Consider the following 16,898-nt stretch of genomic DNA (forward strand, 5'->3'; position numbering starts at 1 on the left):
CAACATGGTAGCAGCACAACGTTTTTCTTTATTTTTTATTTCACCTTTATTTAAGGTGAAAGTACTCATTTACAACTGCAACCTGGCCAAGATAAAGCAAAGCAGTGCGACACAAACAGCAACACAGAGTTACACATGGAATAAACAAACGTACAGTCAATAACACAATAGAAAAGTCTATATACAGTGTGTGCAACATGGTAGCGGCACAAAACAAACACACTGCATTTCAAACAGTCAGAAATGAAGTTATACCTAGGCTAAATATAAGCCTTCCACAACCATAAGACCCACTAATAATTCAATTATTTTATCAAAATAGTTTAGCCTGCTATTTTTTTTGCAATAATCACTGATCTGGTTTTCAAGTCTGTCTATGAAAATGACCTTATTTGTTTCAATTTTAACTAGAATCTGCATAATGCACATTCACTAATAATGACTAACTTCTTGTAGCAGGCATTAGGCTATAGAAAATGAACACAGGTCTCATCAACAATCTCTCAAGCCCACATGCTGGTGATTAGCCAGCTAGTCTTTATATTTAAAGTTTAGCCAACTTGGATCTATCTGTTAGCTAACAAGGTTGAACAGTTGAATTGTTATGAACACACCCTTCTGTCCATCTCCAACTGTTCGAAAAGCATGTTAGCGTGTCCACTTTGTTCAGATGATGAAATCAAGTGGCCTACCTTATTTCTCAGAATGAGAACGAGTTGCCAATTCCTAATATAATTGTCATGTTTTGTCTTTGATCATCATGTCTTGTCCCTGTGCTTCCCTCTGCTGGTCTTATTAGGTTATTTCCCTCTTTCTATCCCTCTCTCTCCTCCTCCCTCTTTCCCTCTCCCGCTCTCTCTCTCTATCGTTCCGTTCCTGCTCCCAGCTGTTTCTCATTCTCCTAACGACCTCATTTACTCTTTCACACCTGTCCCCTATTTTGCCCTCTGATTAGAGTCCCTATTTCTCCCTCTGTTTTCCGCTTCTGTCCTTGTCGGATTCTTGTTTGATGTTTGCTGTTCTGTGTCCTTGTTCCGCCCTGTCGTGTTTTTGCCTTCTTCAGATGCTGCGTGTGAGCAGGTGTCTATGTCAGCTACGGCCTGTGCCTTCCTGAAGCGACCTGCAGTCTGTGGTCGCGTCTCCAGTCGTTCCTCTCTACTGACGAGAGGATTTCAGTTTCCTGTTTTGGATTTACCTTTGATAATATCCAGGAGAATCATTGTTTGTTTAAGACTGGAATAAAGACTCTGTTTCTATTACGTCGCTTTTGGGTCCTCATTCACCAGCATAACAATAATTGTGTTTTCTGCTTATTGCACATTTCTAAAACATTGACTACACAGCTAGTATAACAGTCTTAGGCTAAAATGCTGCTAGCGGTATGTGTTACTGTTAAGCCGCACGCGACAAACTGGCAGTGGTGGGAAAAGTACCCAATTGTCATACTTGAGTAAAAGTTTAGATACCTTAATAAAAAGTTACTCAAGTAAAAATGAAAGTCAGCCAGTGAAATTCTACTTGAGTAAAAGTCTAAAAGTATTTTGGTTTTTACATGTATTCAAGTATCAAAAGTAAAAGTATAAATCCTTTAAAAATCTGTATATTAATCAAATCAAAATGTATTTGTCACATGCACCGACTACAACAGGTGTAGACCTTACCGTGAAATGATTACTTACAAACCCTTAACCAACAATGCAGTTTTAAGAAAAATAGAGTTAAGAAAATATTTATTTACTAAATAAACTAAAGTAACACAATATACTAACAATAACAAGGCTACAGTATATACAGGGGATACAGGTATCGAGTCAATGTGCTGAGGAACAGCTTAGTTGAGCTAATTGAGATAATATGTACATGTAGGTAGGGGTAAAGGGGCAAAGCAGATGGCACTATTTTCTTGTTTTTAAAATGTATGGATAGCCAGGGGCACACTCCAACACTCAGACATTATTTACAAAAGATGCTTTTGTGTTTAGTGAGTCTGCCAGATCAGAGACAGTAGGGATGACCACGTGTTCTCTTGATAAGTGCATGAATTTGACCATTTTCCTGTCCTGCTAAGCATTCAAAATGTAAGAGTGCGTTTGGTTCTCAGGGAAAATGTATGGAGTAAGAAGTACAATATTTTCTTTAGGAATGTAGTGAAGTAAATGTAAAAGTTGTCCAAAATAGTAAAGTAAAGTACAGATTCCCCCCAAAATGACTTAAGTAGTACTTTAAAGTATTTTTACTTTAAAGTACTGCAAACTGGGCTCTGCAAACTGGGCATTCATTTTCCAGAATCAATCTTCATTGATACTCTCATTTTAGTAGTGTCTTCTCTGTGTGCAATTTGAGTAGTTGAGACATAAAAAGGGTATCGTTAGAAAAGGTAGCTTCTCCTCTATTACAGTAAAATAGTGTCTCAATGTGTTTTGGTGTCCAAACACACACATTTATTTGATGAGGATGGGTAACAAACAGACAGGAACTTTCTGTGTACCAGTGGAGGTTCCTCAGTGAATTTCATAAAAATAGTGACAAATTAAAAAAGTTATCCTCTTTAGATAAAACTATACTAAATATATTCACTCGACAGTAGCCTCAACAAAACTCTGTAGGGTAGCACCATGGTGTAGCTGGAGGACAGCTAGCTTCCGTCCTCCTCTGGGTACATTGACTTCAATACAAAACTTAGGAGGCTCATGGTTCTCACCCCCTTCCATAGACTTACATAGTAATTATGACAACTTCTGGAGGACGTCCTCGAACCTATCAGAGCTCTTGCAGCATGAAACAACATATTGTCCACCTGATCAAAGGATCAGAGAATCAATCTAGTACTGAAAGCATACGCTACAGCTAGCTAGCACTGCAGTGCATAAAATGTGGTGAGTAGTTGACTCAGAGAGAGAGGAAAACAATAGTTGAACAGTTTTGAACAAATTAATTTCTTCAAAAATGGAGGAGAAGTGAGAGAGAGAGAGAGAGGGAGAACTGCAGCTATCTAGTTTAGCGTACTCCAACACCTGGCTCAAACAGAGGGATAATATGTTAGCTAGTGGGCTATGACTATCCAACACTGGAACTCTTCCAAGTGAAGGTAAGCTTTTTGTTTAATTAATTTATTGCCACTGGGGCCCACCGGTGTAACTGCTAAACTGCTTACTGACTGTACACTGTACTGCATGATTGGAGCGGATTTACTAACTTGTTAGTTCTAGTAGCTATGTTGACTATGATGTTACTTTAGCTAATTTAGCTGTGTGTAGCGGTTAGTGGTTATGATATGGTTTGGCTTGGAAAGGTTTTTTCGCCTGGTCACAGACAGCTGATGTGTTGTGCACTGAAGTCCACAAGCGAAGGGAGAAGGTGAGAGGAGGAGAGCATGTAGATGCAAGAAGGAATACAACGTGGCTGCTATGAAAGTGAACTGTGTTTACTTGTGATCAGGGGTATATTAATTTAGCGGATTCTGTTGAAAAACGTTTCTTAATCGGAAGCAAGCGGAACGAAACGGGGATAAACATACATGAATTTGTCCAATAGAATTGCACCCTAGATCAGCTAGATGCAGGCAAGAGTGTGCAAGGTGGTATTGAATGTGCCACTGTCTGCCCATGTGTCACTGTCTGTCACCTCAAATATTTCTCTTGACCTGTGTGCACCTACGTTGTAAACTTTATTTCATAGGCTAGGTTGTAGCAACCTCATGATGGGTATAGGGAAAATTTGAGTATCATGTAGTAGCCTAAACCTATCGATGTGACATTGAACTGGATGAATGGAATATGAATGACAGTCACCCAATATGCTGTATTAGAAATAAGGCCTTACTCATAAAAAACAATTATCGTCCTTCCTCATCTTAAATGGCACTGACTGCCACTGATGTATACTTAGTGGACTAAAGGTCTGTGCTTTAAGGTAAGCCAATGTATAGATCAGAAACATTGCAGATAGAAATATACAGTATAGAGCTGATAGGATTTGTTATTCTTAGTACCATGTCTGTTCTAGATAACACATTTCCATCTCAGCACTCTATAAACATGGCACCCTTGTGAATAAGCCCCAGGTGAGGCTATCCACATCGCCTAGTGTTGGTTACCATGGTTACTCCCTCTCCCCATAGCAACAGGGAGCCTTAGCTTATACTTATCCAGAGAACCTTTATTATGATGTTGTTGTTGTTGCCCACTGGCTACATTCACTTTTGTTATTTGAGGTCGCGCTGTCATCAACCCCCAGGGCCAATCAGATGTGTGTATCTGAGCGTTGGTGCAGCTGTGTGTGTTATGGCCTGGCTGTAAGGATGTAAGGAATCCCCACAGGTTCAAATGTTTAAGATGAGTGCATCGGTCTGTGGGACCCCAAACCGATACAAATGTAGCGTTCATTGGTCAGAAAATCGATTCAAACGTTACGAATCGTCGGTTCACTGACAATTTTTGCTCATATTATTTTCTTTCTACCTTCCAAAAAATACATCTCATATTTTGTGACCACTGTCCTCTCCTTCAGTGTATGAACTAAACATGTAAGTACGTTGACAGTCATTGATCTACAAGTTATTTTGCATGCCAATCAACCCCGAGTCAAACTGTGCACTGTTGTAATTTGAATCAATGTAATTTGAAAATTGTGTTTTTGCTTTAAACAATCAGTGTATATGGTCATTTTTAGATATACAGGGTAAAGTTGATCATTTCAAAACGAGGACAGCAATCACTTTTGCAAGCGGCACTACATGGTCCAAGCAGGAGGAGAAGCGCTCCAGAAAAACTTCCAAACAGTCAAAACCATTCAATTTTGAGACGGGGGTGAAATTCAAAGCTATATATTCATTGGCTATGTCATTGATCATTTTTAAAGATAAATATTTACACATTACTAGCTCAAACAATTTTAATCTGGAAAAATGACAAGTAAGTGATGGTGAATTTCAGATCAAAAGTGGGGGGAGAAAAACAGGCTGCATTGCCCCCCCTCCCCCAATCTGATAGTGGGGTGGTAGATGCCCACTAGTCTCCCTTATGGCTCAGCTCAGGTGACTGCATACACCATTGACATATACACTGAGCGTACAAAACATTTCCATTACATGAATCCAGGTGAAAGCTATGATATCTTATTGATGTCACTTGTTAAATCCACTTCAATCAGCATAGATGAAGGGGAGGAGACATGTTAAAGGAGGATTTTTAAACCTTGAGACAATTGAGACATGGATTGTGTATGTGTACCATTTAGAGGGTCTATGGGCAAGGCAAAATATTGAAGTGCCTTTGAAAGGGGTATGGTAGTAAGGTGCCAGACGCACCGGTTTGATTGTGTCAAGAACTGCAATGCTGCTGGGTTTTTCACGCTCAACAGTTTCCCTTGTGTACCAAGAATGGTCCACCACCAAAAGGCATCCAGCCAACTTGGAGCAGCATCCCTGTGGAGCATTTTCGGTGCCTTGTAGTCCCAATGATTTGAGGCTGTTCTGAGGCAAAATGGAGTGCAACTCAATATTAGGAAGGTGTTCCTAATGTTTTTATGTTTTGTAAACTCTGTACATAATTTACACACACACACACACACACACACACACACACACACACACACACACACACACACACACACACACACACACACACACACACACACACACACACACACACACACACACACACACACACACACACACACACACACACACACACACACACACACACACACACACACACACACACACACACACACACACACACACAGGGTGAGAGTAAGCTCAGACAGATCCAGCTCAGAGAGGCCCAGCTCATGAGCTCCATCATCAGCAGATTTTAATTTAGAATGAAAAATGTATGTGTTTATGCAACAACTGTTAATGCATCGAATCTTATCGCATCAAACCGAATCGCATCGATTCGTTCCTCTAATCAAACCGAATCGCATCGATTCGTTCCTCTAATAAACCGAATCGCATTGAATCGTTTCAAACCAAAACGTATCATTCCTGTATCGTATCAGAGCACATGTATCTAGATACATATCAAATCGTCTTGAAAGGGAAAGATGCACATCCCTACGTGCCTGGCTAATCATCAGGCCTGTTTCCTGTGTTTGTTGATAAGAAAAGGTGAGGGGGTAAGGGGGGAGGGGTGAGCAGGGTTGAGGCCCAGTTAGTTCAGTCATTAACCTAACCCTGGCCTACCACACCACAGTTTCCACTGTCATTTTTGTTTATTTATTTCACTTGCTTTGGCAACGCCCACATAGGTTTCCCACGCCAAAAAGCCCCTTGGAATTGAGTTGAGTTGTTCACAATCCTCTAATGGATTGGATATTGTTAAGATGAACAGTCAACTCCTGATAAGTGTGCAAACTCTGTTTAAGTGTAATACAGATTTCAACTACTTCTATTTGAATAGCTCCTGATAACTACATGCTCTAGTTTAGTGCACACTGTCTGTCACAACTGCCTCAGCTGCCAGGAGTTGACTGTACTACCTCTGTTACACCAAGTGATTAAAGTGTCTTTAACATACTTAGCCTACCAATGTTTAGCACCAACTGGTTGCAGACAGGCACAAGCCAATATTTCAAGTCAGGATTTTTGTGTGTACAGTATGTATATAGTATGTGTACAGTGTGTGTACAGCAGTGGAGGCTTCTGAGGGGAGGACAGCTCATAATAATGGCTAGAATGGAGTCAATGGAATCAAACACGTGGTTTCCATGTGGTTGATACCATTCCATTCCACCCATTAATATGAGCCAGCCTCCACTGGTGTACAGTATGTGTACAGTATGTGTACAGTATGTGTATGCCCTTTGTGTGGTGTGAGAGAGCCTCATGTAGTGTGCATATAGTGCAGTGTGAATAGGAGTTTGACTGCCGTGTGTGTGTGTGTGTGTGTGTGTGTGTGTGTGTGTGTGTGTGTGTGTGTGTGTGTGTGTGTGTGTGTGTGTGTGTGTGTGTGTGTGTGTGTGTGTGTGTGTGTGTGTGTGTGTGTGTGTGTGTGTGTGTGTGTGGGCGGCTGGTACACGGGGTGTGTATGTGCGGTAATACTCCCTGACTCCCCGGCCCCTCAATAACTTTTAAAATAAAAATTAAAAAGACAGGATAGTATAGGACAGGAGAGTAAAGGACAATATAGGAGGAAAGGACACACAGGACAGTATATGACAGGACAGGACAGTATAGGAGGATGGGACAGTATATGACATGACAGTTAAGGAGGACAGGACAGTATAGGAGGACAGGATGGTATAGGAGGACAGGACAGTAAAAGACAAGACAGGACAGTATAGGAGGACAGGACAGAACGGTATAGGAGAACAGGACAGGACAGTATGTGACAGGACAGTATATGACAGGACAGTATATGACAGGACAGTAGAGGACAACAGGACAGGGCAGTATATGACAGGACAGCATGTGACAGGACAGTATAGGAAAACAGGACTGGACAGTATATGACAGGACAGTATAGTATAGGAGAACAGGACAGTATAGGACCACAGGGCAGTATGTGACAGGACAGTATAGAACAACAGGACAGGACAGTATAGGACCACAGGACAGGGCAGGGCAGGATATGACAGGACAGGGCAGTATATGACAGGACAGTATAGGACCACAGGACAGGGCAGTATAAGACAGGACAGTATATGACAGGACAGGGCAGTATATGACAGGGCAGTATATGACAGGACAGGGCAGTATATGACAGGGCAGTGTAGGAGAACAGGACAGGACATGCTGATGTGTTGTGTTTCATAGTAATGCTTTTTGTATCCTGTCACATCCTTCTGCCTGTACTTCCTCTCCAACTGGGGCAGTATCAGAACACACACATACACACGCACCTGCCATCCCTTTCATGTGGTCCAGCCAGGTGTGTGTGTGTGTGTAGATGAACTGGCTCTGACTGGACTACTGTAGTTTCCCTTCGAGTGTGCGCCCCTCATCTCCCATGTAACCGGACCGGAACTGAAACCTAAACTTAACCTAAACTAACTCTCTGAATGTACAGTACTGTAGTGTAGTCTCCCCCGCCTCTGTCTCTAGGATACCTGAAACCGGACCTGAAACCAGATCTAAACCAAATTGAATATCAAGTAAAGCTGCATATCCTGTATTGTAGTGTAGTGTAGAGAGCCAGTCTAGCCCCCCCCCCCCCCCCCCGTCTCACAGACCCCATCTCTCTGGCGTGGCGTGCAGCGTGTTTGTGTGAACTCTTCACCTCGCCAGCACACAGAGCCCAGTAAAGGATTGAGAGAGACTAGAGGAAGAGGAAGGGAGGCAGGAAGGGATGCTAGTGAAGGGGGACAAAACAAAGCGAGGGAGGTTAGACAGAGGGTATAGGGTAACTGTGTAGAGCGACAAGTTATGAAAGTGGAAAGTTCCCTTTACTAAATCTTTCCAATTTGTTATGTTTTATTGAATGAAGTTAAATATTTCACACATTTTGTACAGGTCTGTGTGCTCACTACTTTTGCAGTGCTGGATGTATTCAGTGGCATTATGATGCTTTGAGTCTGCAGTGAAAGAAATGTGTACATAGTCCTGACTCTTTTAGCTTTTAGGTTGTGGAGAGATGCTAGTTCATCAAAGAGTTCTTGATTTTGTAAGGAGGGGAAGGGGGCTTGGAGATAAAGAGTCAAGACGGGGGAGTTTGTTGCCGTGCCGTTGAGTCATTGGGAGAAGGAAAGGAGGATCGCAGTGCTGAATGAACGCCAGCCAGAGAACATAGATTAGATTACAACTGGCCTAGAGAACACAGACCTTCAACTACTGCCTTTAGAACCAGAAGCCTGACTAATACAGACTTCAAGCTAAGGACTACAGCCATAAAACTGCTGCCGCTGACAAGCCAAACGACCGCCATGAGTTATCTGGTGACCCTCCACACACACGGCTCATATGAAGCGATAATCATTTCCTCTGCTTTCTGCCATGTCCTGTTGTCATACTCACACAGGGGAGGGCTGCTAGTGTGTGTGTGTGTGTGTTGTGTATTGTGTGTGTGTGTGTTGTGTGTGTAAGGCCTGTAGGAAGTCACTGATACTCTTGTCTGTTCCAGAAATAGCCCAGTGAAACATGAGCAGGGACGTATTGCAGCGGACTAGAATCTGAAGTCAAATGTCTACTGTTTGCTGATGATCTGGTGCTTCTGTCCCCAACCAAGGAGGGCCTACAGCAGCACCTACAGTTGAAGTCGGACGTTTACATACACCTTAGCCAGATACATTTAAACTCAGTTTTTCACAATTCCTGACATTTAATCCTAGTAAAAAATTCCCTGTCTTAGGTCAGTTAGGATCACCACTTTATTTTAAGAATGTGAAATGTCAGAATAATAGTAGAGAGAATGATTTATTTCAGCATTTCTTTCTTTCATCACATTCCCAGTGGGTCAGAAGTTTACATACGCTCAATTAGTATTTGGTAGCATTGCCTTTAAATTGTTAACTTGGGTCCAACATTTCGGGGAGCCGAACATTTCGGGGAGCTTCCCCCAATAAGTTGGGTGAGTTTTGGCCCATTCCTCCTGACAGAGCTGGTGTCACTGAATCAGGTTTGTAGGCCTCCTTGCTCGCACACGCTTTTTCAGTTCTGCCCACAAACTTTCTATAGGATTGAAGTCGGGGCTTTGTGATGGCCACTCCAATACCTTGACTTTGTTGTCCTTAAGCCATTTTGCCACAACTTTGGAAGTATGCTTGGGGTCATTGTCCATTTGGAAGACCCATTTGCGACCAAGCTTTAACTTCCTGACTGATGTCTTGAGATGTTGCTTCAATATATCCATATAATTTTGCTTCCTCATGAAGCCATCTATTTTGTGAAGTGCACCAGTCCCTCCTGCAGCAAGCACCCCCACAACATGATGCTGCCACCCCCGTGCTTCACGGTTGGGATGGTGTTCTTCGGCTTGCAAGCCTCCCTCTTTGTCCTCCAAACATAGCGATGGTCATTATGGCCAAACAGTTCTATTTTTGGTTCATCAGGCATTACTTGTGTCATGCACAAAGTAGATGTCCTAACCGACTTGCCAAAACTATAGTTTGTTAACAAGAAATTTGTGGAGTGGTTGAAAAATGAGTTTTAATGACTCCAACATATGTGTATGTAAACTTCTGACTTCAACTGTAGATCTTCTGCACAGATTCTGTCAGACCTGGGCCCTGACAGTAAATCTCAGTAAAACAAAAATAATGGTGTTCCAAAAAAGGTCCAGTTGCCAGGACCACAAATACAAAATCCATCTAGACACCGTTGCACTAGAGCACACAAAAAACTATACATACCTCGGCCTAAACATCAGCGCCACAGGTAACTTCCACAAAGCTGTGAACGATCTGAGAGACAAAGCAAGAAGGGCCTTCTAAGCCATCAAAATGAACATAAAATTTGACATATCTGGCTAAACATACTTGAATCAGTTATAGAACCCATTGCCGTTTATGGTTGTGAGGTCTGGGGTCCGCTCACCAACCAAGAATTCACAAAAGGGGACAAAAACCAAATTGAGACTCTGCTAAAATATCCTCCACGTACAACGTAAAACACCAAATAATGCATGCAGAGCAGAATTAGGCCGATACCCGCTAACTATCAAAATCCAGATAAGAGCCCTTAAATTCTACAACCACCTAAAAGGAAGCGATTCCCGAACCTTCCATATCAAAGCCATCACCTACAGACAGATGCACCTGGAGAAGATTCCCCTAAGCAAGCTGGTCCTGGGGCTCTGTTCACAAACACAAACACACCCCACAGAGCCTCAGGACAGCAACACAATTAGACCCAACCAAATCATGTGAAAACAAAAAGATAATTGCTTGACACATTGGAAAGAATTAACAAAAAAACAGAGCAAACTAGAATGCTATTTGGCCCTAAACAGAGACTACACAGTGGCAGAATACCTGACCACTGTGACTGACCCAAACTTAAACTTTGACTATGACAGACTCAGTGAGCATAGTTTTGCTATTGAGAAAGGCCGCCCGCCGTAGGCAGACCTGGCTCTCAAGAGAAGACTGTGCACACTGCCCACAAAATGAGGTGGAAACTGAGCTGCACGTCCTGCACAGCCTTACAGCCCATCTCCTAATTTAAAAAAAATCAGACCTGGATGAACCTCTGTCGGATGATTCCTATCAAACGGCCAAACAGTTATTCTGTCTAAAGACAGCGATTTGTAGTTTGTTAGAATCTTATGCGTATTAACCCATCATTTATTAGCTTAATAGGGGCTTTAAATATTTACCTGTCAATAAAAAATGGCAGTGGGCATTCCCCCAGGGTCTCGAAGGCTTCAGACTGTCTCCATCTCAGGTGTGTACTGTACGCTATAAATACATTTAAGGACTAACGAACGAAGTCGTGTTTCATCTCCTCTCCTGTGTTGCAGCGACCCTCCAGAAGAAGAGTGAGTGGCCGGCCGCCCTCGTCAATGGGAACGGGAGGACCGGATGGACACCCACTTCTATAGACGGAGTCAGCCTCTCAGAGGGAATCCTACTGCTGCAGGTATAGCTGTGTGTGTGTGTGTGTTTTTTCTGTGTGTGTGTATGTCAGGTATGCTCTGTGTGTGTGTGCGTCTGTTTGTGTGTGTCTCATGTATCCTCTCTCTCTGCGTAGGCCCTGAATGGTTTTGTCCTGGTGGTGACCACTGATGGCTCCATCTTCTACGCCTCTCCAACCATCCAGGACTACCTGCGCTTCCACCAGGTACAGCGCCTTCGGGAAAATATTCAGACCCCTTGACTCTTTCCACATTTTGTTACGTTACAGCCTTATTCTAAAATGGATACAAGAAATAAAAATGCTCAGCAATCTGCACACAATACCCCATGATGACAAAGCAGAAACATGTTTTTTTATTTCAAAATAAAAACTGAAATATCACATTAACAAGTATTCAGATCTTTTGACATGAGACTCGAAATTGGGCTCAGGTGCATCCTGTTTCCATTGATCATCTTTGAGATGGGTATACAACTTAATTGGAGTCCAATTAAGGTAAATTCCATTGATTGGACATAATTTGGAAAGGCACACACCTGTCTATATAAGGTCCCACAGTTGACAGAACATGTCAAAGCAAAAACCAAGCCATGAGGTTGAATAAATGGTCCGTAGAGCTCTGAGACAGGATTGTGTTGAGGCACTGATATGGGGAAGGATACCAAAACATTTCAGCTGCTCTGAAGGTCCCCAGGAACACAATGGCCTCCATCATTCTTAAATGAAAGAAGTTTGGAACCACCAAGATACTTCCTAGAGCTGGCCGCCTGGCCAAACTGAGCAATCGGGGGAGAAGGGCTTTGGTCACGGAGGTGGCCAAGAACCTGATGGTCACTCTCAGAGCTCCTCAGTGGAGGTGGGAGAACCTTCCAGAAGGACAATCATCTCTGCAGCACACTACCAATCAGGTCTTTATGGTAGAATATCCAGACGGAAGCCACTCCTCAGTAAAAGGCACATGACAGCCAGCTTGGAGTTTGCCAAAAGGCACCTAAAGGACTCAGACCATGAGAAACAAGATTCGCTGGTCTGATGAAAACAAGATTGAACTTTTTGGCCTGAATGCCAAGCGTCACGTCTGGAGGAAACCTGGCACCATCCCTACGGTAATGCATGGGGGTGGCAGCATCATGCTGTGGGGGTGTTTTACAGCAGCAGGGACTGGGAGACTAGTCAGGATCAAGGCAAAGATGAACGGAGCAAAGTGCAGAGAGATCCTTGATGAAAATCTGCTCCAGAGCTCTCAGTACCTCAGAATGGGGCAAAGGTTCACCTTCCAAGAGGACAACGACCCTAAGCACACAGCCAAGACAACACAAGAGTGGACAAGTCTCTTTGGGACAACTCTTTGAATGTCCTTAAGTGGTCCAGCCAGACTTGAACCCGATCAAACATCTCTGGAGAGACCTGAAAATAGCTGTGCAGCGACGCTCCCCATCCAACCTGACAGAGCTTGAGAGGATCTGCAGAGAAGAATGGGAGATACTCCCCAAATACAGGTGTGCCAAGCTTGTAGCGTCATACCCAAGAGGACTGTAATCGCTGCCAAAGGTGCTTCAACAAAGTACTGAGTAAAGGGTCTGAATACATATGTACAGTAAATGTAATATTTCAGTTTTTGCTTTATCATTATGGGGTATTGTTTGTAGATTGGAGGGAATTATTATTTTTTAATCCATTTTAGAATAAGGCTGTAACGTCACTGTGGAATAAGTCAAGGGGTCTGAATACTTTCCGAATGCACTGAATATAATATTTTAAATAGAAAAGAACGGATTGATGCGTCAAATGTGGTTCTGTATATCAGTTCATAAACTTGATCCCATGGTACTGAGACATCAAAAATCTGTTCTCAACTATCTTGACTTTTATGCCTTATAGTTATCAAACCTCTCAACCTTTTATACTAGTCATTTTAAGCCGCACAAGGTTTTGATTGGAGTCAAACTAATTCATTCCTTTCTCTTTTGAATAATTGCCTCCTCGATTTTTGTGGCAGAGCTGCAATGAGTTGGTTATACTTTTGTATTGAGCATGCATCGCCATACACCTTTTTTAATTGATTGTGTGACGAAATGTTATGTAAGTCAAACATACCTTCCTTATACATCTAAGAAAATGTGGCTTTCCTCTATCAGTACGTTGGAGTTGAGCCATATTATTATCTGTAATATTTGTTCTGCTTCTTTTGGAGGATGAAATTGTAATTATAACCATCTCTGTATGGCTTCATTTAGAAAGGAGGATACTTCAAACAGGATTCCATTGTCAATCCACCGGTAATGGTTGGTTTTAAGGCAAAGAGACCCCTTTTGGACATTGGATGTGCCTCTGTTAGTAACCTGCTGGAAAAGCAGTTTGGATTTCGATATATTTTCGGTTTAAGTGAGAGATTTAATGCCTTAATATTTAACTTTGTCTGGTTTTCCATTTCAGATCAAATGTAGGATTTTTTTTTCACATGATCCTCCTGGAGTCAGTAGAGCCATGAATACATACAGTGCCTTCAGAAAGTATTCACACCCCTTGACTTTTTCATTTTTTTTGTGTTACAGCTTGAATTTTAAATAGACTAAATTGAGATTTTGGGACACTGGCCTACACACAATACCCAATAATGTCAAAATGGAACTATGTTTTTGAAAATGTGTACATATTAATTAAAAAGGATAAGCTGAATTTTCTTTAGTCAATAAGTATTCAACCCATTTGTTATGGCAAGTTCAGGAGTAAAAAATAGCTTAAGTCACATAGTAAGTTGCGTGGACTCACTCTGTGTGCTATACTAGTGTTCTACATGCATTTTTAATGACTACCTCATCTCTGTACCCTAAAGTCGTGGCCAAAAGTTTTGAGAATGACACAAATATACATTTTCACAAAGTCTGCTGCCTCAGTTTGTATGATGGCAATTTGCATATACTCCAGAATGTTATGAAGAGTGATCAGATAAATTGCAATTAATTGCAAAGACCCTCTTTGCCATGCAAATTAACTGAATCCCCCAAAAACATTTCCACTGCATTTCAGCCTTGCCACAAAAGGACCAGTTGACATCATGTCAGTGATTCTCTCGTTAACACAGGTGTGAGTGTTGACGAGGACAAGGCTGGAGATCACTCTGTCTTGCTGATTGAGTTCGAATAACAGACTGGAAGCTTCAAAAGGAGAGTGGTGCTTGGAATCCTTCTTCTTACTCTGTCAAACATGGTTACCTGCAAGGAAACACGTGCCGTCATCATTGCACAAAAGGGTTCACAGGCAAGGACATTGCTGCCAGTAAGAACTCAAGAACTTCAAGGAGAGCGGTTCAATTGTTGTGAAGAAGACTTCAGGGCGCCCAAGAAAGTCCAGCAAGCGCCAGGACCATCTCCTAAAGTTGATTCAGCTGCGGGATTGTGGCACCACCAGTACAGAGCTTGCTCAGCAATGGCATCAGGCAGGTGTGAGTGCATCTGCACGCACAGTGAGGCGAAGACTTTTGGAGGATGGCCTGGTGTCAAGAAGGGCAGCAAAGAAGCCACTTCTCTCCAGGAAAAACATCAGGGACAGTCTGATATTCTGCAAAAGGTACATGGATTGGAATGCTGAGGACTGGGGTAAAATCAGTTTCTCTGATGAATCCCCTTTCCGATTGTTTGGGGCATCTGGAAAAAAGCTTGTCCGGAGAAGACAAGGTGAGCGCTACCATCAGTCCTGTGTCATGCCAACAGTAAAGCATCCTGAGACCATTCATGTGTGGGGTTGCTTCTCAGCCAAGGGAGTGGGCTCACTCACAATTTTGCCTAAGAACACATCCATGAATAAAGATTGGTACCAACACATCCTCCGAGAGCAACTTCTCCCAACCATCCAGGAACAGTTTGGTGACGAACAATACCTTTTCCAGCATGATGGAGCACCTTGCCCTAAGGCAAAAGTGATAACTAAGTGGCTCGGGGAACAAAACATTGATATTTGGGTACATGGCCAGGAAACTCCCCAGACCTTTAATCCCATTGAGAACTTGTGGTCAATCCTCAAGAGGCGGGTGGACAAACAGAAACCCACAAATTCTGACAAACTCCAAACATTGATTATGCAAGAATGGGCTGCCATCAGTCAGGATGTGGCCCAGAAGTTAATTGACAGCATGCCAGGGCGGATTGCAGAGGTCTTGAAAAAGAAGGGTCAACACTGCAAATATTGACTCTGCATCAACTTCATGTAATTGTCAATAAAAGCCTTTGACACTCATGAAATGCTTGTAATTATACTTCAGTATTCCATAGTAACATCTGACAAAAATATCTAAAGACACTGAAGCAGCAAACTTTGTGGAAATTAATATTTGTGTCATTCTCAAATCTTTTGGCCACGACTGTACACATACAATTATCTGTAAGGTCCCTCAGTCAAGCTGTCACGACTTCCGCCAAAGTCGGTCCCTCTCCTTGTTCGGGCGGTGTTCGGCGGTCGACGTCACCGACCTTCTAGCCATCACTGATCCATTTTTCACTTTCCATTGGTTTTGTCTTGTCTTCCTTCACACCTGGTTCCTATCCCATCAATTACATGTTGTGTATTTAACCCCGTTTCTCCTCATGTCCTTGTCGGAGATTGTTTTGTTTGTATGTGATGTGTTATTTAGTGTTGGTATGCGACGGGTTTTGTACCCACTTTGTTATTTTGTACATTTTGGTTGTTTTGGAGTTTTGTCAGCATTTATTAAACAACTTAGTTTATACCAAGTTCGTTCTCCTGCGCCTGACTTCCCTGCCACCAACACGCACCCCTTACACGAGCAGTGAATTTCAAACACAGATTCAACCACAAAGACCAGGGACGTTTTCCAATGCCTTGCAAAGAAGGGCACCTATTGGTAGATGGGTTAAAAAAACAACAGAAATTGAATATCCCTTTGAGCATGGTGAAGTTATTAATTACACTTTGGATAGTGTATCAATACACCCAGTCACTAAAAGATACAGGTGTTCTTCCTAACTCAATTGCCGGAGAGAAAGGAAACCGCTCAGGGATTCAATATGAGGCCTATGGTGACATTAAAACAGTTATAGAGTTTAACGGCTGTAATAGGAGAAAACTGAAGATGGATCAACAACATTGTAGTTACTCCACAATACTAACCTAATGAACAGAGTGAAAAGAAGGAAGCTTGTACAAAATAAAAAATATTGCAAAACATGCATTCTGTTTGCAACAAGGCACTAAAGTAATACTGAAAAAAATGTGGTAAAGCAATTCACTTTTTGTCCTGAATACAATACGAAGTGTTATGTTTGTGGCAAATCCAATACAACACATTACTGAGTACTCCATATTTTCAACCATAGTGGTGGCTGCATCATGTTATGGGTATGTTTGTAATAGTTAAGGATTAAGAAGT

The 16,898-nt window shown here is 42.3% G+C and overlaps 1 protein-coding gene across 3 annotated transcripts in view; it reads left to right on the forward strand.

Annotated features, from left to right (window-relative positions):
• Positions 1–16,898, forward strand: part of LOC139543695 (aryl hydrocarbon receptor-like) — a 48,515-nt gene that overhangs the window by 19,314 nt on the left and 12,303 nt on the right. For all 3 annotated transcript variants that reach the window (XM_071350015.1, XM_071350014.1, XM_071350022.1), the window contains 2 exons: positions 11,397–11,515; positions 11,627–11,716. In XM_071350015.1, coding sequence (XP_071206116.1) covers positions 11,397–11,515; positions 11,627–11,716 — 209 coding nt within the window. The remainder of the gene's footprint in view (positions 1–11,396; positions 11,516–11,626; positions 11,717–16,898) is intronic.

This window comes from Salvelinus alpinus, chromosome 18, assembly GCF_045679555.1.
Source record: "Salvelinus alpinus chromosome 18, SLU_Salpinus.1, whole genome shotgun sequence".
Classification (NCBI taxonomy): domain Eukaryota; kingdom Metazoa; phylum Chordata; class Actinopteri; order Salmoniformes; family Salmonidae; genus Salvelinus; species Salvelinus alpinus.